Below are 27,685 nucleotides of genomic sequence, written 5' to 3'. Positions count from 1 at the left end.
ATACAAACCACTGGCGCCACTACTTGTATCGGTTTCTATCCGCGAAGGGTTTACTTAAAAATTCTGGTCATAGGACGATTGGCACATGTAGATTTCCTGTTTTTACTCATGAGGAAAGGAACATAATAATGGTTAAGGTAATAAATGAATAAAACAATTTATTTGTTTGCCATTTATTCATATCAATATAAAATATAAAACTCTCGTCGGTAACTGCGTCGATATATTTATTCTAGCCTAATCCATGTTCTGTATGACATGCAGCATTACCTTAGAATAATTGTTCGACCTTATATATTAAACATTCGTATGTTGATACTGCCAACTAAACTAATTATGTTTCTCTCATCAGGACAGACTGACTAATCCAAAAAATAATTCACCGAGATACATCATCGAAAAAGTAGTAATAATAAAAGACAAAATTTACTATTTAAAATAATTAAAAATAAAAATAAATCTAATTACGTCGTCATTTTAACTCAAAATTTCTTTGAGTTAAACTGACAATCATCTCTTATCGGACTACAGATTCCGTACATATTAATTAATCTTTATTAATTATCATTATTAACATATGGTTTAAGGGGTTTGTCATAATAACTTAGAGTAATATTATAAAAGCCTGGATCGCACAAGATTTGCGCGAAATTAGGCTTACAACTTAATTAAGATTTTTCGATACTCAAAACCCGTGGTCAAAAATAGTCGGAGCAAGCTGAAAATAAAAAAACAGAGTGTGTGTACTTATGTACACGCGTTAGAAGTTATACTTCTTTGGCGTATGGAAAAAAATAACTAAAATGCAGTAGTGATTAAAGATAAATATAAAATTAATCAAAACGATTTTATTAAAATAAAAAAATTATTAGTAAATACTATCACCGTCGTATATGAAATTGATTTAAAAACCACAAAATATTATTTATTGATTCACACTGTTTAATTGTACCTACTGTTACAAAACACGAGTTCTAAATATAAAAATACTAGAATATACAACTTGAAGGTAGTTATCGATTTCCATGCCAGATAGACCTAACTTTACGATGTCGAATTAAGGTGTCGGTGTGCAGGCGCATCGTAAAAATTCACTCTCATCATTTTTCTGCATCGCGCCAAAAGAAATATAACTTCAATAAAATTGTAAGTACTGTATATTTGATTTGTAATTTGAAATCTAAGCTCTGAAAATATTATTTAAAGGTAATTTCTTATCCTTAAATATTTAAAATTTTAACTTCAAAATATATAACTTTAGGATTTCGACATGCGTTTTTAAAAATAGTTCAATAAAACCATATAAATACACTTATAACGAGGTGAAACTATTTGAGAATGTAATTTCCACAATATTTTATAGATTTACTGCCTAAAATTACTCGCAATCATCATTTAACTTTCGAATGGAACATTACACGCATCGAATTACCTCGAATCAGTCGTAAAATTGCTCTCGTGATAAACGTTGATCACTAAAATATCTCCAGAGGAAGACTAACGAAACTATTCATCTCTTTAATTAAAAGTATAATTAATTTAGAATGGTATATGATATATGCTATATAATATTAATATATCAAAGAATGCCAATGGGGACTTCCTATGTACTCTGACACTTCCATATAGTGATTCAAAGTTGGTATCATCGCTGTTTAAACAAAATCGCGGGAAATTGCTGGAAGAAGCCGTAAAGAGACCAAGTGGTCTTCAAATGTATTCCTTTAAATTAAAAGCTACACGAAAGAAAATGCACATATATTAAGACACGGGTAATGAGGCCCCAAAACCGTTATATAACGGTTGAGATTTAATTTGAATATTAATCTATATTTAACAATATTAATAGATTTCATTCAATTCCATCTAAAAGTAAGCTAAATATCAGTGTTATTTTTACTCTTCTCTCTTTCTAGCAAACGCTTTCTAACCTCTTCTGGATTATATCTCTTTTTATATACTCTCTTAACTCTTCTAATCGGATTAATATTTCTTCTAACGTCTTTTTTTATATTTGTTTCTACGCGAAGACTTTTTCCTCTTCTACTATTATCTCTCTCTTCACGTACACTTGCATCATAAAACACTTTACCATTAACCATGGTTTTTCTTATATTCTCTGTGGTACTTAGAATTCTGGGTGGTCTCACAAATGTAGTCTCACTCACTTCCAGACTGCCATCATTTAGAACTCTAGAAACTTCTTTATTCAATTCTTCCTTACTAACTCTTTGAATAACTCCCCGTCTAGTTGGGACTCGATTGCTGATTTCCATAAAATCTTTATCGACCCTTATGTTCTTTGGTTCTAAGTCTTTCGAATCCAAAACCAGTTTGCCGCCACGTTTCGACGCTAACAAGCGTCCAATTGCTTCAATTTGCTTTTCCTCAGCTTCCAAAGTCTTAAAATCCTGTTTATCCGCTGTCTTTGCGTCTTCTATGTTAAAAACTTCTATAGATGTAAAATCGCCGAGTTTCCCATCTAGACCCTTAGCGTAGTCATAATCTTCGAATATATCGGCTTTTGTTTCTGTATTATTTAATTTTGTTTCCTCTGTTGTTGTACTAGTTTCTGTTGTTGAAGTTTCCGGCTTATAGGTCGTAGAAGATACTTCTACTTCGAAACTTATATCGTCTTCTTTTGAAATTCTACTTTTTTCAGTTCTGTCTTCTAACGATCTACTCTCGATTTCAATGGACTTGTGTCGGAACTCTGGTTTAATTGTCGTTGATACTTGTCGCTCAGTTGTAGTAGAAGTTTCATTAAATCTAAAGTAAGTGGTGTTTGGAGGTGGGCTTTTGTGTAAGTAGGCAACGGGCCAGTATCTGAAAAAAATGTTTGTGAAAAATGAAAATAATAAATCTTATTAAACGCCTGTTTCTTATGTATCTAATTCTTAGGTTACCACTGGCACCTTTTTACGTTCGGGCCTCAAATTTATGTATCTCTTTCACGATCATTAGCAGCAGTTAATGCAGCTACAGCTTTGCAACAAATATGTACATACCTTGGTACTCCAAGCCCAGCAGCTTGCGGTTCATCATCATACGCTGGCACCTGGACCCACTGACCAGAGCCACTTCTTGGCGGATTTCTTTCAGTCTTTATATAAGGACGGCTTTCGGTTGGGACGCGAGTGTAACCTGTAAACGCAGATAATATAACTATTGTAGAGTTCGGAAATTAATATAAAAATTAATCGTGAATTTATTCATCATGTAATTTATTTCTTTAGTTTTTTAAAGGTTTTCAGATTAAATACGTGTTTAAATCCGCTAATAATATTAAATCCACATTTATAATTGACATAAAAAACTAAATACTTAATTTATACTTAAATCATCAAGTTTATTGAATCGATTACCTACGAAAGTTAGGTTAGTGCTTAGGTAACGACTGATTGAAGGAAGCATAAGTGATCGTCTTAACTTCCAAAACAACTGATCTACTTTACAAAACTTTACGCTTATGAACTGTTAACTTCTAAGATAATTTAAAAGTTATTATATTAATTTACAGTTCGTTACATTCATATAAAAACAAATAATATTAATTGTCGGGGGTGCAACGGGCGGCTATTTCGTTAACAAGCGATCTCTTTCAGGCAAAACTAAACACAGCAAGGAAAAATGAAGGTTAAGTGCTAGAATTGTAGAACCAAATCAAAATTAAACTAAAAATCTAATTACCATACCTAAATACAAAAAAATCTGAAGTAAAACATATAGTGTTTGTGCTTATTAAAATTATTCTTTATTTTTTAAATAAGTACTCTCTCACCTGGCAAAGGATTTCCATATTTATCGTAGTATGCTTTAGGACCATTTTTGTACAAATCGTTCCAGTATTTCCTGTCACCTTCCGGTAGATAAGGCCCAGGTCCACGATCATTGATTGGTCTATCAGGTCGAGGACGAATAGCTTCTGAAAGTGGGTAAATCGCATGAACTTGGGTCTGACCTCTGATTTCTGTATCTGTTACAATGGTCAATGGTCAATCTAATAGGCAAGTAGGCGATTCCTGTGCCTCACATACACCGTCAAATTTTTGGGTCTTAGGGAAATTTGGTTTTCAGCTACGATTAAAAGCGCACGCAGAAAGTTATTCCATTGGTGCACAGCCGAGAATCGAACCTACGATCTCACGGATGAGAGTCACACGCTGAACCCACCAGACCAACACTGACCACACTCTTTTACACTTATTTAACTACTAAGCAGATTTTCATGCGAATTTTACAGTTTTATTACATTATATTATATGAATTCATGTAATAGTACTAAACGCCTGTTATAAATTTCATAGCATTATGTATGTACCCGTACAAATAAAATATTTGAATGTGCTTTTATATACTATTAAAGTGCCGTGATGCTGTTCTGCTCAGCACTTTCCATGAGGTGGTAGGTTCGATTTCCGACTATACACCAGACTTTCTACCTGCGTCAGTCCTTACTAGTCCAGTGAAGAAAGAGAAACTGTTACTCTTCCTGCCCAAAGAGACTAAGGATTGTAGCGGCACTGGTATGTTTCTTAATGTTTTCTTAGCGTATTTACTTTGTCAAATTTACGGGCACTAACTAGTATAAAATAATATTATTAGCGATTAAAAAGAGTGGCGGAGAGTTTATTGCCAGTTCTTCTCTTCCGTTCTACGCCCTTGATTCGAAAACTAGCAGTAAATGGAAAATTGGAAGATTTTAATGTATATTTCTTTTTTTGACGTTCATAAGTGTATGTTTATATTATGTTGCCTACATTAATGATTTTGAATTTGAATGTATTACCTCTGTGACCCAAAGATGGGTGCGGCACATTGTGATGATGGTAAGGATAGTACTTCTCACTGCAAGGTCGCCATTGGTCTTCGTCTTGGCCTACGTAACACCTAGAAAGAATAAAAGGCACATCTAATCACCTGGAACTGTGCTTATCTTTGAAAAGAAGTTTATAAAACAATGCTAAAAAATAGAAAATATTATTTATACTATACGAAAAGTCAATGTAATGTTGAAATTAAAAAAAACCATACCATGGCTTCCTAAATCCTTCACTATAACCACATCGATGCGTCGGCGCACAACAATAATCCCAAGATCCTAAAAACAAATTAAGTATGTACAGTAATCCTCTCTATAACGCGGATATTTTTCAAGTTTTATAAAATTATTATATAATAATAATAATAACTTATTGCAAGAATATGGTACAAAATATGCAAGGTGGTACAGTCGTTAGTTCTCATATTCTGCCACACAATGGCGCGCAAATTTATCCCCAAATAAATTTTACATTATTAGTCTTATGAATTGGTTGAATTCTGATATTGTTTGTATCGTACACATCATTATGTTTACTAGTGTCTCACGCAAATCTATTATCTTATATATGCTCACCAATCTCTCCCCCTTCGGGCTCACAGGCCCAGTGTCCCGCTATAAGGTTCTGTGCACATGTAGTTCCTGCACGGCACGGGAAACCGGATACGGTATAATGACGCCAAGACGCTAAAAAAATTTAATCTAAATATCTTTCTTTTTTCTAGTTAAGCAGCGCCGTTTCGTTAAAAGGCTAGACTATTAATTGTACGGCTGATTAAACTATTCGGCTGCGACATAATATATATTGTTTAGAATTAGTAAAAATATTTTTTTTAATAAACTTTATTGATTTCTCATAAATGCTGCAACTGCGATATGCGGAAAAATCTAATACTTACAAAACTCACTACCCGCTGTCAAAGGCTTCACTGGTTTCTCAATAGTAGACGGTTTATCGAAATGCGGTTTAGAATTGGAATAACTAGGTTTATAAGGTTTAGGAATGTACGGTTCTGGTTTGTACGGTTTGTACGGTTCATATATGGGCCCCGGTGGTTCTATGGGTCCAGTAGAACTGGGACCACTTATACCACTGGGCCCAAGAGGTATGCTGGGACCGCTGATAGGTAAATAGCTGGGTTTATAATCGGGGTTCGAATCTGGTCCGATTAGATAGCTGGGACCACTGGGGCCACTGGGGCCCGTGATGTATTCTGAAAAGTCAATTAAAAATTTACGCAGGCAATAGATAATATGGGGAGAATATAAGATATGGAATCATTAGCGGAAAGATTTCTTTTCTACTAAGAATTAGTATTATTACACTCTTATTCATTTTGCGACTGAGAGGCAAAGGAGTTGCTGTGGTCTCTGGCAGAATGACCAGAGCTGTGGAACGCTTTGCTTCTCAGCATAATGCTGAGCAAGGGCCAATTACAACTACGGCACACACGCATTCCACACTTGTAATATAGCTTTTTTTTTAATATCTCTCTTTTTTATTATTGTTATTTTTTGTGCTTCTGTGTGTGTGTTTTGTTAGTTATAAATGTTTGTCAACGTCTAAAGTTAATGGAGAAAGTAGCCATGGTTAGAAATATTTGGAAAAAGTTGAGGAGGACTTTACCCTTGATGGGGATCGCAATGATGGGTACTGAAAGAAGCTAGGATATTTGTAAAAATTGGAAATAAACTGGTTTATTATTAATAATAAATGTAATTTTAGTTTTAATAAAAAAAAATATTTTTGTTTACCTGGTCCAGGTGGCACAGGTTTGTAAGGATGGTGTTCTTCTATCGTAGGAATCATTGGATGCGGTATTTCAATAGTTGGTACCCTATAAAGAAATTTCAATTTATAATATATCTCGATACAAATAAATCTACTATGCATGTGTCACAGATGACAGAACTCCTCTTAAACACCTGGACCGATATGAATGAATTTTTTGTATGCGTTTGTGTGGCGCCCAGGACGGTTTAGATTCACAAAAAATACCAACATTTATCTATACAGCAAATAAGCTTCTGGCATATATAAAAATCTTATTCTCTCAATCTCCAAAACGGCTTGACAGATTTTTGTGTGTTTAAGTGGAGTAAAGAAAGATTTACCTTTTTTTGTGTATGACTTCTGTACAGGACGTCTGTCGGATATGCTAGTGTGATAAACGTCACAGAACGTAACTGAGTATGTAATTCATGTGTGTACGTTATATGTTGTGAATAAACGATACTTAAATTTGATTTATAATTAATTACTCACTCATGCGTTGCGTAGACTTTCCTCCAACACTGTCCATTAAACAAATCGAACGCAAACAACAAATCATCGCCTGAGTGCTCATAATCTACGCCCCGTTGCAGATCGAACAGTCGGATTTCAGATAGCAGACAGTTATCGGTGTCTGGTGGTCCGTTATTTCTAAAAAATATATCAATTAATTATATTATTAATTAGCAGAGAAGTTTTGGCCTAGTTCAGAATGTGATTCTCATCACTGTGGTAAGGTCGATCCCCGGCGGCACAAATCGGCTTTTTATGTATGTGCGCATAACATTAGCTTGAAAGGTGAAGGAAAAAATCATCAGAAAACCGGCTTGCCTTAGATCCAAAAAGTCAACGGCGTTTATCAGGAGGCTGATAATCTGAAATTTGAGGCCTATACCTAAAAAGTTTGTAGTGCCACTCATTTATTTATGTATATACCCATAATTATTTTACTACCAATAATTATACTCTTTAAACAACTCCAAACAGTGTCCTTTCAAAAGGAACCTAGAATACCGAACTTTTTTAAACAAAAAAACGTTTATTAAAACTTTGTCATAGATTTTAATGTTTCTCTAAACTTTAGCTGTTAAATCACAAACTGAAATTAACGTATAGGTAATACAAAATAGTAATATTATTAACATGAAACTTTAGACGGCAATGCACTTGCGATCCTTCTGACCATTTGCTTCATGTTTTAAAAAAAACTTACGTGAAAGAGAAACTTAAGCATCGAAAGGGTGCGTCGTTGCAGGCCTCACCACACGCTCTGTCGCTGCCGACTCGCGCTTGGCCACGGACAGCGTTGGGTGTGAGACGAGCTGAACTGTCGTATTGAAGGTAGCACTCTGCAGCAACCAGAGAGAAGCAATAATAAGAGGTTCTTTGAATATAAGTAGAGGGTCATATGCTACGGAACCAGCATGAAAGATGGAGCAAAATATTGACGGCATGAAACCTAGGAGACTGAAAACAAACGACGCCGAAAAGGTATATGATGGGAGGACTAACTCAAAGAAACAGTTTGCTGGAGAAGAGTCACAAAGAATAGAGAAGTGTAAGTGTTAGTGGAAAGGGTTAGAGAAGATTGCCAAGAGATACTGTAGTGAAAATATAATAAAGATTAGAAGTATTATTAAATCTTATATCGAAAATAAGGTAAACGTCGAGTAATATGGACGTTTTACATTTAAGAATCCTGTTAGACTGTAATTTTGATGTTTTGAATTGTCACACTGCTAGTATTTAGATTTTCATACGGCGGAAACAATTTAGAGTTAAAAAAGAAACAAAAAGGCGGATAAACATTCATTATTCTTTCGTAGGAGTGTTAAGTGTCGACCCTAAAAGTCAAATAAAGAAGAATCATTGCGGTTAAGACAAATCAAAGAACTTACGCGTTTCTCTATGCTGTACATCATCATACAAGGCTGGTTCGCAACCACGCCCGTAGTTTCCTCTTGAGTAGAGCTCATGGCCTATAGAAGGGCGAAGTCCCCTCCCCGTTTCTAGTGACGTTGGGGGTGATGAGGTCAGAATACAGTTCTCTATGTCATCACCGATGGGAGGTTCAAACCTGGTCGAAAAAAAACCTCTGCTTAGTGAAGGTCAAAATGCTTTGAGAACATAATTCGAAAATTTAAAAAAAAAGTTTTTTTTTTTAAGTAACAACTGCAAACGGGTAGGAGGCAAATGCACAGGCACAAGACACTCACATTGCCTGAGTGCTCGCATATGCGTTGCTGGTCTTTACTTTCATGAGAACAGAGTTAGTAGAATGTTCTGTAAATTAACTTTTTTACCATATTATTTTATTTTTCAGTTAAATTTCGTTGTATAAAAACACTATTTACATATATAAAATCACAAATTTCATAAAGAAGGGAAGTGTACCAATCAACGAACATAGTTTTTAGCATCTTAGCCTACCTGAAACTAAATCCTCTACAAAAGAACTTATGAGCCCTGATGCATTCAGCTTCACAGGCTCCCAAACCCGTCACGGTCAGAGCCGCTTTCACCGCTGTTCCAGACACGGCGGAGCCAGAACGGACGTGCCAAAAACATTCTAGAAGGAAAATTTCAAACTACTAGGCTTTTTAGGTTTAAGATGTCTTTTGGCTATGGAACTTCAAATGATACCATAGACTTAGGATAGCAAATTCTAACAAATCAAGTCAAACTTAAATTGTTATAAATGCGAGTATAAAAATAACCTCAATAATTTACACAGCTTTTCTTTAACACATTTCCTAAATATATTAAAAAGCAGAGATAAAAGAGCCTCTGAGATTTTATTAAAGAAGAATATTCCTTTTCCCAAAAAGGATTACTAACTTTAGACAGTCTTTAGTTATTGAGCTTATGTTCTATTCTAGTAAACTTATCACTTTTTTTGTAAACATACGTAATATTTTTATAAATATATTGCGTGGGAAAGGTAAGTATATTAATTTCCTTGAATTTATCTCTCAGAGATTCCCTGCATTTTAAATTATAAATCGCACGAATAGTCTTCTTCTGCAGGATGAGGAGTTTCGACATCAGCAGCGTGACCCCATAATTATAAGCCATAAGCTGTGAAAGTAACTGAAATAAACAAAAAAGTCTAGCTGTCAGTGAGCGAATATTTTTAACCGCGTAAGCTGCAGAACTAAGTCTCTGCCAATCCGTTAATATAAGGGGACCACTGAAGTTTTAAAATATTCATGGAAACATAGAAAAGTCTTACCGCTCTCAACCCAAGGTTTAGTGCTGACAGTGTGGCATCCCTGATGCTGCGGCATGGCATACACGTCAGAGTCAATATCTGCTGACATATCCAGGCCCTTGTAGGGACGTTCGCTGAGGTAACAGTTGTCTGAACCAGGTGTACTTGAGTACCTTCAAATATTGACTTTTATGTAAGGCTTATATATGACACAAGTAGCAGTGCTCAAAATTTTCCAGATGAGCATCGTACATTTAAATAAAAACTCCAAGACAGTCTTTTACTATATAATTATATCTGGCGCAATTGACTTATTAAAATTATAAGTACTTTTTTTTACTTGTAATATTTGTTATGAATAATCTAAAATACTATAAAATATAAAACAATAGTAATATGATATATATCAGAACAAATTTCGAAAATTCAGATGATATAGCTATTAGCATTAAGGTCGTAAATGTATGGAGTTAACGTTTGATTGAAAACGGTTAATATACTATAGAAGTATCAGCCATAGAGTATAGAGTGGTTACACAAAGAATAAAGTATGTAAAAACAGACGTAGGAATGACCTGATAAACAAACTGTCATTGTGTGCGTGATCAATAAAATTATTTTCCATATTACTTACCTATAACTATATGAGACACATTTGAATTCCCGTTCACCAAAGCAAGCGGTTTCACAATCTACCACAGTTCTGGCGAAAAGGGAGCGACGGACTGCGCCGGATCCCAGAGACATTCCAGGACTACGACGAGAGGAGCAGTCTATGCAGATAATAAAAATAAAATATAAATGTGTTTACTGTCTATACATTATTACAATGTGTAAGATTTGGGAAACCGTAAAAAATATCTGTGTTTAAAAAGAACCTTCTCCTCCTCCTCTTCCATAAACTTAATTTAATATATATGTCGCAGCCTACTAGTTTAATTAGCCGTTCAATTAACATCCAAGCCTTTTAACTAAACTAATTACTAATTTACTTATCCAATGGGCAGTTTCGCTCTTTCTGGTTATTTGATATTTAGAGGTTAAAGGATTGCAATAACACTTATTTAGTTTTAGTAATCACAAATTGAATCACTTACCCTTCACCGTGTCCTCACTCCTGCCTTCCCAACCCCCACTTTCCCTATCATCGTCCCACTTGCTCCAACTTTCTGACGTATTCCATCTCCCTCTCTTCCACGATAAGTAGTCCCAGTACTCTTTACCTATATGATGTTCAAAATCCGATTGCTTCTCTATATTATGATTAAAATCCGCAGTTTTACTATGATCAAAATCCTTATGTTCAGTTGTAAAATCAAAATCCGAAAACTTTTTTCCTGTATAATGTACTACATCTGACTGTCCGACCCTGCTATTTGTAAATTTATTGTCTATTGGGTAAACTGGGATTTCACCATACGTGTGATCTGTGTGCTTTCCTAGAGTGTTGTAGTCAAAATCCTTGTGTTTCACGCCGTATTGTCTATCGAAATCCGATAATCGCCAATGGTTGTATGATTTGTGGAAATCGTTTCTGTTTTTGTAGTAGGAGTCATAGTTCCCGTAGTTTCCACCGTATTGTCCCCAATTTTCACGATCGTCACCCTTTACAACACCTATAAAAGATTGTGTTTATCGGTATTTTTTTTTTTTGTTATAATTCATTTAATGTTAATAAAATTACGTTTCAATTGAATTAAAAAGACTTTGGAAATTGTCTTTTCGCAAATTTATTTGACTAGTAGTTTTCTAACAAAATCCCTTCAGAAAATAAATGCATTTCAATAACCAGATGTAATTGAAAATAAACTTCTAAATTGCAAGTGTAACATAAATACAGGCCAAACATACATTTAATTTGAAGTTATTAAGTAATTAGTATATTTCTCACCTATCTGATAGGGCACAAAAAACTCGTCTTCATATCTTTTGTGCTGTGTATACTTTCGTCTCTCATCATATCTACTAACACCTCTGTACCCAGCGTCATACCAGTCCACTCTATCCTGTCCTTTTTGTTTGGACGATAAAAAACCAGAATGCAAAAGGCCTGGACCATATAATGTTTCTGGACAATTTGGTTCGAGGCTATTTCTGTCCAGTTCATAAAAATCGTAATTTTTGTCGTCAACAAAGTCGCGATGCAAGTCGAAAGCTTCTATGGGTTTTGTCATTAATTCGCACAGACCTTTTCCGCGGAAGCTGGGATCCAATCTGTGAATATATGTTTTAAAATAATAAAAAGTAAGGGTAATTTACAAATGATTATTTAACTATCTATGGTTTAAAAAAAATACATAAGTATTCAAAATATGTTCTACAGATAGATGTAAAAACTATAGCAGCCTTTTCACTACCAACAGTGTTAGAAACATTAATAAGGAAAGACAGAGTTTTATATAACAATTAAAAGAGGTCTTATTTTATACATCATGTTTAAAAAACTTTATTTCTCATTACAAAAAATGTATTTTATTTACATGAGAAACTTAATATGTATATACGAGCGAGACACACGTCGCCATTAGCTGTCTCAATTTTAGTCTAGTATGTTCAATCTAACATGCATAGACTTCTTCAAATAATTTGTACGCGGCTTCGGCAAGATAAGCAAACTCGCTGGACGAGTATTGCGTGTAGTTGTGTATTTGATTTTTTTCAATAATAAGCTACTATGGAGAGAGTTATTTATTTATTTTTTAATTAAGAACACATAATCTTTGACATTATAATATATTTTCAAAGTGCAATTTTGGCCCAGTGACATAAGCCTAAAACCGTTAAACCAAGGGACTTTTCTTTCTGAGCACAATACTCGTTCGTGCGGTGACGGAAAACATTGTGAGGAAATGCCATGTCTAATATCCAAAAATTCAACGGCGTATTTCAGTCGCAGAGGTCTAATTATATATATATAAACGTACGAGGTTGAAGCGCAGCTAGTTTTTTATAAATAAACTATGTACTCGTGTTACTTATACATTATTTACCTACGAAGAGGTTCGTAGCGCTTTACGCATCTTTCAAAGGAAAGACATTGAAAGAGGAAACTCTGAGTTTATGAGTCCACCCGTTCTACTCAGCCTTTAGAAATTTGTAACGTGTTTATTGCATTATTATGTAAAAATTTATGTAAAAAAAGCCCAATTAACTATATTTTTAACATGTAGTCTACCGCTAGCGTGAAAAACATTTAATCTTTTTTTCTATGTAATACGAGGCAAACGGGTAATGTTGAGTTGATACCCTATAAATACTGACATTTCCAGAAGGCTCAAAGGTACGTTGAAAGCCTTTTTAAAATTGGTACGCTCTATTGTTGAGGAAACCCTTAGTCGAAATATCTCGTAAATACTTACAATGGGCAGCTAGTTCCACATCTTTATATAAAACTTAAAAAAAAATATTTAAGGTGCGTATTCTCAAATCCCTGAGAGTAAAGTATATAATGTAATATGACAATAGATTGTAACCTTGTAAAAATCTCAATTATGGTGTTTAAATGAATTTGGGTCAACCACACAGGGCTGTCTTTTATGCAAATTATTGCTATTACTACGAAATTACAGGTCAGGATTGATAGATTTTTTAATGCAAAATTCATATTATTCTTCGTATTCAAGATACAATAGTAAACAATAACAAGAATACGATGTTTTAGTGGCACTTAACTCTTAGTTAAATAACAAAAATTTTCTGCGTAATATTCGTGTTGTATAATATGTTCGCACTAATGTCAAAATCAACTTCATTATTTCATGATTCCAATTTTTACCAAGCATATTATCGTAATTTAAAGCAAAATCAAATTTAAAAATGATTATAAAAAAAATATGTGTTTTGTTAATTTTATTAAGCCATCATACAATTTACAGAAAAGTGTTACTTTAAGAGTATTACTAGTTATTGTATGTATTATTAGCACTACTAAAATATAGTGTGGACACTTCCTGAATCCGTGCCTGTGCATACGCAAGGCTAGCGTACAATACAGATGATTCCTACAGATTGCAACGACCCGAGGTCGAACTCTGAACTAATGGTAATTAATCAAAGTAATTATTCAAGTGTTATTGTCTTACATATTCTTTAAGTTTTTGTTACTTTTGAAATATACAAGTTATGTGAACCAACATGCAGAAATATACTGAATTTGTGTAAGAGTCTACGTTCGTGTCACACTGCAGCTCCTATATTATAGAAGAGAGCAAGAAATAAATTCAGAAATCTGAGCCACAAGAAACATTGGCGCCGGTGACTATTATTATTAATAAAAGCTTTATTTTAAATGTTTACCGGCAAGCCTACAATAATAATTGTAATTATTAATAATTAGTTAATAATTGAGTAGCTCATTCCACATAATATAAACTTTAATAATGTGTTGTGTTGTGTGTTATGTGTTATTATTTAAAATTGACATATATTAAAGTTATTAATTATGCATGAAATTTAAATTTAAGGATAAATAAAATAGTAATATTTTATTTTTATAATGCATGCATATATTAATAACTAATGAAATGTTATACTTGTTTAAAATATATTATTCATTAAAGATAAAAAGAGGCTATAATAATATAATGTATATCGACACCCTGCCAATATCAGAAAATACGTCAATTTGGAATAACGTGGAACGGAAACTCTTATTAATTTTTATTTTTATTATATTTATGAATATATCCTATATTTTATCACCACTATAAACAGTAATAGTGATTAATAACCCTACGGGCGTTGAGACACGTGTTTTTATCGCACATTCGCACTCACACAAAGAATAATTAAGTGGCGGTCCATATATTAGACAGAATTGGGCTAAACGGATACCGCTCTGGTTCTATTTCCTGAAGGACGCTCGGAGGAAGTCTAATATGATCTTGGGCCTCAGATAATTTCCGTTTCTTTGATAAGTTTTATTTAACAGATTAGGTGATCAACCTTCTGTGCCTGATCATGTCGTCAACACAAGGACATGATTGTCGACCGACCAATATTTAAGCTAATTCTTAAGCTATCTATTGCTATATTATATCTATCGATATACAGAATATCCATCGCTGCAATGATGCAGGTGTGTATGATACACACCTTCGCGTACATACCCTTACTTTTAAATTCAAAGTAGGTATTAAATGTATTGAATATAATATTAAAAATATTTTTTATTGTTTTTCTTCTTTTAAACCTTTTTGTAAATATTATGTATTCCATCCTTGGCTATATTTTTAGTGTAATTGTTTGTTTTTGTAGGATTAGAAAATATATAATAAACATTGGTCTGAGGCATGTCGATTTTCACACGATGTGTGCCTTAACCGTACGAGCTAGTATTAATTGCGTACAGTGAAAGAAATATCCATTACATAGCTAGTTTAAATTATCTCATGTAATTTATTTAAATGAGAACAATTGAAAATGGTCCAAGTGCAAAAAGTGCTCAATCATTTTGGACCTTGGCGGAGATCAGTTAACAAAAACAATGGAAGTCACCAAAAATGCCAAAAATCTAGGAAATAAATACAATACTGCGAAACGGCGTGTGAACGTTACTCCATAATAATTAATAATACAGTATCAACTAATTTTGTACTCTAAAACCAAGGTATTATGTTGATACTTAAATCGATTTCCTCATGAGAAAAAGATTCCGGATTCTATTTCTAAATTTGTCTTGTTGATAAGACATTTCTCTGATCGAAATACACAGAGATTCTGCTATATTGTGTATTACGATGAAAACCTTTTTACCTTACATATTTTAAAATGCCCATACTTCACACAATAGATAGCGTCTGAGTAGAATTCATTAACATTCAGTACGGTGTAATTGAGTGAAATATAAAAAAATGGCGACACATACGGTCGCATATCAAATAAAATAACATCTTCCCAACCAGTCCTATGTAACGGAAAATATTCGCACTGTGCAACAGTAGTTATGTAGAAATTATAACGTTACCCAGGGAATGCTAGTGCTAGTGCAGTTTCTCTTTTAACTAAGTATCCCTTTTATTATGTGTAATAAAGTTTTTTTCTTTCTTTATCTCACTAGCTGATCCGGCAAACGTCATCATCATTTGCCATGTATATCATTTATTATTGTGCCTCACTCGACATAGATAGTGTGTCGCGGACTTTTTTGTAGATATTTATAAGATCTACAATTACTTAGAACATTTTATGGTTCTGTCTTTAATAGTTTAGGCAGGGTACGCATAATAAGTAACTTTTTTGGTTGATTTTTTACACCTTGTGTCTGAAAACCCCTAATATCTTACGGAACCCTATTTTTGTTCAAAATTAAATATAGCCTATATTACTCGTGGATAATGTAGCTTTCGAATGGTGAAAGAATTTTTAAAATCGGTCCAGTAGTTAATGAGCCTATTCATTACAATCAAACAAACAAAGTTTTCCTCTTTATAATATTAGTGTAGAATAAATAAAAATATAAACTGTAATTACCTGTAGTTAAAACTCTCGCAGTGGAACCGTTTCTCGATGGCACACTCCCTCATGCAGTCCTCCAGTCTTTCGCAATCCACCACCCGCCTAACGTTGCTACGAAGGGCGCGCCGCCCAGCCAGGACACGACGAAAGCACGCTGAGAAAACACATTATTTACTATAAATTTTCTGTCTGTATTTACTAAAAAGTCTGATTGATTGCTGCTGGTTTAGTCCATTGTAGTTTAAAAGCTCTACAAGGCTCTGTAGTAACCACAGATGACGTATCCTAAGTAGGTAAGTTCTGAATTAGGTATGGAATGATATAGGTTATGTAGACGCCCTTTTCTACCCGTCTTGTAATTAAGCCAATTTAAGGCTTCATTTAAAATAAAGGCTAACTAAGCAAGCTCCGAGGGTTTCGTTGAAACACACATATGCCACATCAACGCATTCTACAGACTGATTCTTCTGAATAATATATGAGAGATGCTGAAATAGCCTCTGCCCAAGGGACTGTCGTCACGCCAACGACAAGATGTTTATTATGCAGATAGTGGCTTCTTATTATATTTTGAGATTCAATTCTGAAGGCATTATATCATAATTCATGTTGATTTAAACACAAAAGACCTTTTCTTTTGGCTAAAGCGGCAAGTGCCGACGAACGTCAGACGATTGCCGTCCTTTGAGGATTTGGTTGATAATCAACCATAACTGCTAAGCCAGGGCTAAATACAACCACAACACACATACACACTTAAAAATTATCTCATTCCTTTAAAATAATAAAAAATTATTTCTTTTTCTTTTTTTGATTATTATTATTATTATTTATGTTTCTGTGTGTGTTTCGTTAGTAATAAATGTTATATGTCTTTGTCTAAATACTCTTATAGTATAAATAGGGTCTGGGTGCCTAAACGCAACTCCTGTAGGAGAATCTCCAGCAGTTACTGGCTGAATATAGAACAAACAAAGAAAAATTTTGTTAGTCGCCCACAAATTACGTCAACTTAACTAGCGTTATAAATATGTGTTCATGGTACAATTTAATGACATCATCGTTCTAAAATACCCTTGGTTAGACAAAAACTTAATTTGTATGAAAACATCGTAATTTTCTGAACAAAAAACGACCTACTGACTCATTTATTTCCTATTGTTTTTTGACTTCTTTAAAAATGTAAAACGGATATTTAAATCATGCTTGTCTGTTGATTACAGTGCATAACAACATTAATAAAGACAACGGAACGGTTAGTATTTAATATTTTATAAAGTTAACGCTTAGTTAAGTGTATTTATAGAATACGAATTCGTAAAAAAAAACAAAACTTACACCTTGCATAAGTGCGGGATAAAAGATGGACACTAGAAATAATAAAATGGACTGGACCTACTACACGCACAAATCAATTTGGCACCTGATTAGGCGCCTAGTTAACTTCTGGTTGTAGTACTGGAAAAAGATGTATAGAACGATAAAAGAAAAGATGGACAGATTATAAAAAGAGCGGGAAATATCTAGATGAATGTTGCTCAAGACAAAGAGGGACAAGGAATTTCAGAGTCAGAAATCGCATACTAGACAAGCTTCACACTGATATTAAAGATAAAAAACAAAACAATAAGAAAACATTTTAATGTCATAATTTAATATTTTTGAGTTAATTTCTTCAAGACAGGAAAAGCGCACTTATGTATGTAAATTAGAATGACTTTAAAATCGCTTTTAATATAAAATATTTTTGTCTTATATTATTTCGTTATTTAATCCCAAGACACGTACAATTAACGGATTTAATTTTTAAGAATACGGTTAATGTATGTAAAAGGCCACTTGCGATGCATCTGTGAGGTGTCGTTGCGCGCTAGTTTTTTATTATTTAACTAGAAAGTATTGTAAAATAGCCCTGATTATTCTAAATATATACTTTTCAAAAGTTTCATTGCTGGGCGTCAAGAAACATAGTTACACATTGTATAAAACCATAAATATTTGAATACGTTCCAGGTGGAGTTAAAGAATTATGAAAAGAAGTTAAAAAGGTAAATGTTATGGACTTTGCATTTACGATGCAATATAGCTACAAATAAATGCCGATTATTAGATTGATCTTCCTTTAAAATTTAGAGTTTTTAAGGCAATTTTTTCAACAAACCATCCCGCTGTGGAACCAGCTACCCCAAAGTATTAACCAATTAAAATTAGGGTGCTTCAAGAAAAGAGCGTTATAAAATCATAAAACACAAAGAATGGAGATGGAGTTGTCGATGCCGCAGCCCATGAGAACTTCCCTTCTGGAAATGTCCCCATGAGCGACCGTATTACTTAATATCAGGTGTGTCTCTTGCCCGTTTGCCTCTTGTTATAAGAACAAGGAAGTGAAATACTTTTTGATTTTTTTGTGGGATCTATGATAAACTTATTTGAATTACTAAAATAATTGATTCTGAAGTACCTGCATTTTGAATGTTATATACCTACATACATATATGTTAAATACATACTTGGCGCATTTTCCACAATGATAACTCGAGTCCCAATAACAGACACAAACAGACATACAAACACGACACCGGTATACATGTTTATATAACATGTCTTCACTTTACACTTAATCACAAACACATAAATCCTTAAGTCATCTTTATACATAAATCGCAATTTTTTTATTCTGGGTCACAGGCTGCAACACAAACGACTGAACAGTTGTATTGTATGGCATAGGCTTATATGCCGGTGCAATATACGTTTTGGATTAGTATGGACATGCAAGAAGTGCTATCGTATTTTATTATGAGTACTTCCTCGACAGTGGACATGTTTACAATTGGCATGCCTTCCAGGATTTGAGATCTAACGAAAATAATGAAGGAAGTATGGGTTTTGAAAGGTTTTACAGTTTACAGTTTACATGTTTACAGATTTTTTACAGTTTAAAGGTTTTTTAGTGTTTAAATACACTAGTAACAATTATTGTCTTTCCAAAACTCAAAATCTCCGGTCAATTCGACATGCACATTTTATTTTATAGAATAGTTAACAAATAAGTTTTAATATTAAACTAACTATTAACGAATAAAATTTTGTTTCATCGAGTCTGTGTTATTTCGTAATCCTACAGGTAACTTAAATTGTATACAACTAAAACCGATTATACCAAACATATAGCCAAAGATTTAACACAAAATATACAAAAAGGTTCAAACATTTACCAAAAGAAAAAAATCAATAAAATACATTTATTGATTGAGCCCTCTGGCATTGAGAGTGTCCATGGGCGGCGGTATCACTTAACATCAGGTGAGCCTCCTGCCCGTTTGCTCCCTATTCTATAAAAAAAACTAAGTAATACCACATTCGAGTTATGTGATGTTTCTATATTTTTACAAAGAAACACAAATTATTGGTATTACCATAGAAATTGTTCATATCCACATAATTCTAACGCTCTGATTATGACTGATAAGAGAGGCTACGCTATTGTCTCTAAAAATTTTAAAAGTAAAAACGTTGTGTATCCGACCATTGTGATACAATATTACATACAGACATATACATCAGATTTTTACCAAAGGGCAACAAATGATTGCTACGACTCACGAAAAAAACGTATTCTCCCTTAACCTATGATTAAGAAAATAATGTGAAAATGATTAAAAATATTGTATAAAATATATTATATAACATTAAAACAAATTTAAAAAGGTTGGTCCCTTGTGGCAGTGTACCTTAAACGATGGCAGAATTGTCTCTCTGTATTTCGATAGTTATTAATTTAGCGAACGCACCAGCTCTGACGTCACCGGTACTATCTATCCAATAGGCACCAATATGAATACATATGTAATATTAAAATGAATGGCGAAACTGTTAGATTTGATTAAATGAAACAAAATCAATATTTTGTGTCGTCTATATGGCAGTAATGTATCAGTATGCATTTCGAGGCACCATAAAAAGTAGTTATTAATTTTGACGCAATAAAATAATTTAATAAGGATCGCTTTTATTAATATTTTCTTACACAGAGAAGAAAGAACACTTTTTTGAATATGATGCCTGTTTTTATTATTAATTTCAATACGAAATAAAATATATCGAATTCAGTGGTGTTACGACATTTCATGGGTTCTTCCTTGCCTCAGAAATTCACATTTGTTTCACTGGTCAGCATTATGTGCATGACACATGAAAGATTTGTTTTTTTTCTTTACCATATAAGCAGACTGCGGTCTGACCGCACAACCTCAGGTTGAAAATCACACGCCTAATCTCTGGGCTAACACTAGCTGATATGTATCAAAGCTATAAATCATATAGAACCAGGTACAATTCAAGATTTTTTACTAAACGCCAACATAATGGAAGGTCCAAACAATTTGCCTGAGCTTACTACTTGTAATTTACTACAATTTTTATTCACGGTACAAACCAAAGGTGCAGGCGAAAACTTATATTGTATTTTTTTTAATGTTACGGTTGAAACATTATTATGTATTTGTTAGAAATTATTCGTATTCGTTATATTTATAATATAATTTTATGATTTTATTATTTAAAAAGAAAATAAAAAACCGGCAAATATTTTTTTTAAATGTAACTATATTTAAATAATTCATCAGAACAAAGAAAGTAGAAAATTAAGGAAAACTGTTGAAATTCATTTTAGATTTAGTAACTAAGAAGTGTTCTTTGAGAAAGAAGACCGAGAAACTTTGTAGTTTGACATTACAATATTATTTTTATTTGAGACACATCTATCTTAAGATGTGTACCCTTTTTAAAAACAAAAAACTTTGCGATTAAAAAGAGTGGCGAAGAGTTATTATCAGTTCTTTTCTTTCGTTCTACGTTCTAGATTTGAGAACTGGCAGAAAATGTAAAATTGTTTCAGCTATAATTGTTTAAAAACTAAATTATTTTTAATTTGAATTCACCTTATGTACCTACCACCAATATGCCTGTACCTTATGTATTACCAATGTGCCTGATAGGTACGTCAGAATACATCGTGTGCTATTACTTCATGTGCCCACAACTAGAACTAACCGTCTTCGACTTGTCTGACTTGGATAGGATTGTATGTATATAAATATGATATTAGCAGTACTGAAAAATTGTCTGTTAACTTAAGCCAGCCTTTTAAGATAAAAATCTAATATCTGTAATCTTTTTGTGAACCTTATTGTTAACGTATATCATACTGTAGATAACTGACCTTCAGTTGGCCCATTGTGTTAGATATGACCCTTTCAACAAACTTTATCATCATCTTTATGGCAATTAAGATGGAAGTGAACCCGAAACAGCGAAATTTCGCAAATCCAACGGGCATTTAGTTCGTGGCAAAGTAGATCATTCTCTAGGAAGAACACGAAAAAAATAATAATTATGTACAAAAATTTCTTATATTAGATAATGTAACAAACTTTGTTACAATTTTAATTTTCTTAATTAAAATTCCTATTTTAAGTCACAATCTTGGTCTGCCGGGTTTTATAAAGTAAAATATGTAGTTGGACTATGATATAAAATAATTTCTACTCAACCCTATTCTTCAACAAAGCCAGGTCTAAACATGGACAAATAGCTCTGTTATATATTGCATAAGTTTTGTCGTAATCCTTGAATTTTTAACAATGTGACTAAGGAAGTTGTAATCTTATAGCACATCCGGTTAAAAGACCAAAATTATGACGACGTGGGATAAATTGAATTTAATAAATAATTAAGAAACGTTGCTACGCTACATTCCCATATATAAGGGCAAGGGTTTAAAACTGAGGTGCGCACGAAACAAAACATAATTTTATTTTCTCATCAAATCGTCAATTATTTTAATCCGTTAAACCAAACCAGACAAGGCTTTTGTTTTAAATTATTAACATAACAATGGCGCCGAATGACTGCGCAGGGAATGAATGACCTTAACAACCATTTTAATATTATATATTATTCATATGCCAATGAAAAATGCTAATTTTATCGAAGCGGGAGAAGGTAATTCTATGCTCTTCAGGTCTCTCTATTGAAATGTCCGAAGGAGATAAAGAGAACTTGCGCAACTTCAAACACATTGCTACTGGAGTACTGTTGAACACTTGCTGTTTTTTAGGCTGCGTAAATCTCTACTTAATATTAACTCAAACTCAAGATAATATTTATATAGGTAACAAGTAAACTTTGAACGTCAACAGAAAAGATGCGTAGATTCTAAATTGGCAGTAAATACCGGTCGCAAGTCGAGGGCGTAGAGCGGGCAAGAAGAACGGGCAAGTAACTCGTTTATACGTGTTTTTGTATTTAGCGGTTTAACGACGCTTTGAATTGTATAGTGGTATTTTATTTTTTTATAGAGGTAACGATTGTTTTAAACTATAATAAACTGTTATTTCAGTCACTTAAGCAAGCACGAGAAATAGCAATGTGTAATTTATATAACAATAACCAATTTGTCTAATTTATTAAGAATTGTATTCTCTTTGGGCACGATCTTTCATGTTGTTGGGTATTTAACAACGATTGTAACGAGATTATTAGTTTAAACACCTTACACAGAAAAAAATATTTTTAGGCATTTAATATAAGGTACTAAATATAATTATAATTGTCTAACTGATTTGACTGTCTAACGTATTTAAAAAAAAACGTGTGGCGCTCGGGGCTTGCCGCGGCTCTTTTGCATAGTATTTTATTAAGTTATGCAATTATATTTTTTTTATTTATACAGTATTTTTTTCTTTGATATTAATTCAATCTACGACTGTACCAGACTGAAACTAACACGCCCATATAGTCAGTCTCACTCTAACGCGTACCGGCTGCCCGACCTCGTCAGAGGGATGTGAATACGCAGCATGCGTTCTGTCCCACTCTAACGCATCTGTGCTACGTCACCGATCACGCCAGACCGATGTGAGACGCAGTAAGCGTTATGTCCCGATCTTATGCGTATTGGCCCCACCTATATTGTCATTGTGTATTAGGTTTATTTTCGTTACGGAATTACTTGATTCAGTCGCCGCGCTCAAAGTCCGCGATAAAATCTATGCTATATCTTAAAAATTAATATATGTGTTATATAAAAAAACATATAAGTATGTTAATTTGAGATAAAAATAAACTCACCCTTGTAAGAGAATCTCCAGTCGGGATTTCGCCCATAGCCTTGCTTTTCATAGTCGGTTATAAGCACTGGTCTAGTAGTAATAATGTTGCCATCGGGCCTAGAAATGTAACTTGGACCATCTGGTTTTTCTTCAAATTCATAAACCGGTTTTATATCTGGTCTATCTGAATCGTAACCTGATAAGGACTCGTTAAAAGCCGGTCTTTCATTGTAATTCGGTTTTGTTGTTTGATAGCCTTCATCGGCATAGACGCTCGGTTTAGAACCGTAATTATCCGGTTTTGAATCATAATACGGTTTATTATCCCCATAACTATCGTAAGTGGGTTTAGGTCTTTGATTAGGGTTTGGTGTATTTCCGGTTTCACTGTGAAGACTTGGTTTATTTGTGGAGCCCCCGTAACCAACACTTGTCCCGCTGCTGCCATAGCCGCTTGGACTCCCATAACTAGTCTGTCCGTAATTATCATCCGGTGAAGTATACGGTTTACTTCCATAACTACCAGGTCTTATAGAATATGATTCTTCATTAGGTCTTGTCCCATAACTGGATTCGCTAGGACTACTTGGTTTATCATAACCAGAGTTCTGAGGCGGTTTGGATCCATAGGGTTTTCTAAACCCGTACATTTCATATAAATGATGTGTGCCATAACCAAGATGACTGCCAAATAGGGAGTTCTGATCATAGGATGGTTCGTTATAAGGTTTATTGACATCATATTTATCGTTTGTCCCATAACTTGGAGAGTTTTGATTATGAGAGTTAGAGACTTGATTGTATTCGTTACTAGAAGAAGGTCTGTTTGGAACTCTATTAGTATTTGGGTTTCCATAACTGCTTAAAGTGTCGTATTCAGAACCAGGTTGAGCACTACCATAGCCATTGCCGGAAATGGAACTTCCACTAGAGGTACCGGAACTTTCGTAACCACCCCCCACATTTTGAGCACTAACAGACGTTTGACTACTACCATATGCACTGCTTGAAGATTGACTACTTCCATAGCTAGAAGAACTTATGCCGTAGCTATCGCTATCACCTTGGGGCTTGTTAGTATGAGAAATGGGCCGGCGAGTTGTGCTTCCATAACCATGGCTTATTTGGTCAAATTTATTTGGACCATATCCACCATGCGCTTGAGGTTTACTTTCATAAATATAGCTCTCTTGAAGTCCATAGTTTCCTTGGCTTGAACTTGTTTGATGATATCCATATCCTTGACCATATCCTGATGAACCCTGACTATACTCATGGTAGGGCCTTTGAGGAGGCTTAAATCGTGGTGGGTCATATATTTCTACATGGATTGAATTATCTTGTGAGCTGCCATAGTTACTAGCATATTGGCTATTGTAGCTATAATTTGGTTTTGAATCTATGGGTGTATTATAGCTAGGTCTTCGATTAGGTCGAGTGAAATATTGATATTCGGGTGTTTCTGGCTTTGGTCGATAAATATCTTCCTCTTGAGGATAATAAGCTGGTCGTGGTTTCTGAGTAACATTATCTATAGGACGATATGGAGTTTCCTGTGGTCTGTGCAATCCATAACTTGGAGGCCTATCGTATGAATTGTCCGGTCTAATGTATGGTCTTTCTGGCCTTTCTGGTCGGTAAGGATCTCGCTCTGGTTCATAAAAACCATAACTCGGGGGTCTTTTGTCTGGTCGGTAGTGTTCCTCAGGTCTTTGTCCATAACTTGGGGGCCTATCATCCGGCCTTTCAGGTCTTGGACTATGCACTCCTTCTGGTCTATGTGGTCCATAATTGGACGGTCTCTCATCTGGTCTTGGTCTATAAGGGATTTCTTGAGGCCGATGAAGTCCATAGCTAGGGGGTCTATCGTCTGGTCTTTCCGGGCGTGGTCGGTAAGGAATTTTTTGTGGAGTATGCGCTCCGTAGCTCGGGGGTCTATCCTCAGCCGGTCGGGAATCATAATCGTCTGGCCTATCTTGATTTCCATATGGTCTGGTTTGTCTATCCGCTTCGTAGGGACGTTCATAGTATTCATCTGCTAACGGACGCTTATCTTCATCAGGTCTAATAACTGGCCGGTGTAACGGAATGTTTTCGAGTACATCTTGGTCCATAGGAGTGGGCGGTGATTGCTCACATTGGATCCGTCTGACATAAACATCGTAGTCTGGATTTCGTGTGAGAAGTTTATCTTCTTTGATTTGCTTTTCGTTGACGTTGCTAAGATCGCATGTCGAGTTTCCTTTTGCACCCACGCTGGAATTAATTAATCCTGCTTTAATATTGTAATGGTGTATACTTAATACAGTAATGCTACCAATTAGTAACAATAACAACTGTTTCTTAATCAGAAACGATTTTGTTAACTATGAATATTTAATAATAATTTTAATTTTAGATTAAGTTTGTTAATTGTTTTATTTGGTTATGCACTTCTAGTACTTTTCCCGAAGTTTTTTTTAGTTGTTTTCCTTACTAGGGTTGCCTGGATGAGATCGCTTATTAGCGATAAGGCCGCTAGTTACATTCCTATTTTTTTGTATAACTTAAAAATAAACAAATAATAATCGATGACGTAATCTGAACGGCGTATGATAAAGTTCTTATATTTAAAATCATTTTTATTTATAAATTGTAACAATTCTTACCCATAATCGTAAGTCTGGCACTGTTTATCTTGCTTGCAGATTTGCTCACATTCTTTCGTTGTTAGTTCCGACACATTCCGATAGATGGCGTCCAGCGGGATTTGCTCTCCAATCGCAACACGTTCGAAACAGTCTAAAAAAACAATAAATATTAACGGTTATATATATTAATATATTTTGTAATATGTGAGAACTGTTGTCCTTACTAAGTTACTACTTCAGCGTGTTGTTTTTGGTTCGATCCCCGGTTGTGCACGATTGGTCTTTCTTTCTTACTGCGCATATATCATATTCTCGAAAAGTAAAGGAAAACATCGTGAGAAAACCGCCTTGCTAATAGACCCAAACACTTATATCTGGCACAGAAGACTGACACTTGCATACAGAAATATAGAAATCTGAAGCCTAGATCTGAAAATATGTGTTTCGTTGGCTGTCATATATTCCCTTAGTCTAAATGTCTTCAAAAAGTCTTCATTTCCTTACACAAGGTTTCGCAATTTATACATTGTTTACCATATGTCTGATGTCTGAGTCGAGAGTTCGAATCTCGGCTGTGCACCAATGTGCAGAATCAACACGTACGATGAAGGAAATGAAGTGCAGATCTACTTATCTATAAAGATGCAAAAGATAAAACGGAAGCCGAAATTTCAGCTTAAAGCATTGCTGCTTTTAATTTTATAACATTTCACAAACTTATATTTTCTTGACATATAAAAGAAAGGAAGAAACTATTCTTTCAAAAATTCCTTTGTAAAGTTGTCCAATTGCATTGCAGGTACCTTAAGCAACATGTAATTGCTAATCGTTATTACATAATAATCACATGAATGCATCCGATTACAAATATCAAGCGGACAATGAGACCGACTTGACTGGACAGTTTCGAAACTGTCCCTTCGAGTGTTTTATGTTTTTAAACTTTAATCGTTACACTATGTTCTATAGATTTTCATTTACGTATTACATGTAACTAGCGACAAACAAACCAGGACATTTATATGAAGTATGTTAGTATTATCGTAAGGCAAAATAAATATTATATTTTAAGATCCCTCATCAAGCCCTCTCATCAAGAACAATTTATGTACTTACAAAGTATTTAAATAGCAAAATTTGTTCGTAGGCCTCTGTATTTCTACGGCGTATAAACGTACAAAAATACGCTTACAATTTGATTTGATTTTGCTGCAGTCATAAAAGGTTGGCGGTGCCTACCATAACTCACTGTAAGATTTATAAAATATAGACACAGAAATGTCTTTGGGTACTTCTTTTTTTATTTTATATGTAAAGCGATACAGTATAAATCTCCATGTATAATTAAATATTTGTACGGCTATTTTAATCAAATTATCCTTGATCTTAGCTTATGAGTACAATTTGCGATTTGTTATTATGTTACAAATATAAATTACCTTCAATTGAAGTTCCCAGCAAAGAGTCTATAGTCAGAGTCAGCACAGCCGATGCGAGCAAAACCGGCCACAAAACGAGTATATAAATCATTTTTAATGACACTCCGTACATACTAATAAATCATTATATGAAAAATCTAGACTCAAAAAGTTAACACTCAATTGTCAAACTGTGAAAAAAGGCGCGCAATCAATTGACTTTGTTTTTTAATTTAAGGATAATGCGTCCAGCCAGTTT

The 27,685-nt window shown here is 34.1% G+C and overlaps 1 protein-coding gene across 1 annotated transcript; it reads right to left on the bottom strand.

Moving 5' to 3' along the window:
* Positions 1-1,216: 1,216 nt before the first annotated feature.
* LOC110995354 lies at positions 1,217-27,685 on the bottom strand. The gene is made up of 20 exons (XM_022262480.2): positions 27,448-27,685; positions 26,027-26,159; positions 23,398-25,634; positions 16,279-16,417; positions 11,699-12,021; positions 10,905-11,423; positions 10,442-10,580; positions 9,829-9,980; positions 9,027-9,165; positions 8,495-8,673; positions 7,810-7,945; positions 7,089-7,247; positions 6,578-6,660; positions 5,722-6,036; positions 5,399-5,509; positions 5,035-5,101; positions 4,790-4,890; positions 3,782-3,925; positions 3,009-3,144; positions 1,217-2,826 (listed from the first exon to the last, which is right to left on the bottom strand). Exons 1-20 carry the CDS (start codon positions 27,557-27,559, stop codon positions 1,878-1,880), a joined length of 6,273 nt encoding a protein of 2,090 aa, XP_022118172.2. The 5' UTR covers positions 27,560-27,685; the 3' UTR covers positions 1,217-1,877.

Source organism: Pieris rapae, chromosome 15 (genome assembly GCF_905147795.1).
Source record: "Pieris rapae chromosome 15, ilPieRapa1.1, whole genome shotgun sequence".
Lineage (NCBI taxonomy): Eukaryota > Metazoa > Arthropoda > Insecta > Lepidoptera > Pieridae > Pieris > Pieris rapae.
The sequence above is the reverse complement of the archived record's forward strand: the minus strand, read 5'-3'. Positions and strand labels throughout refer to the sequence as shown.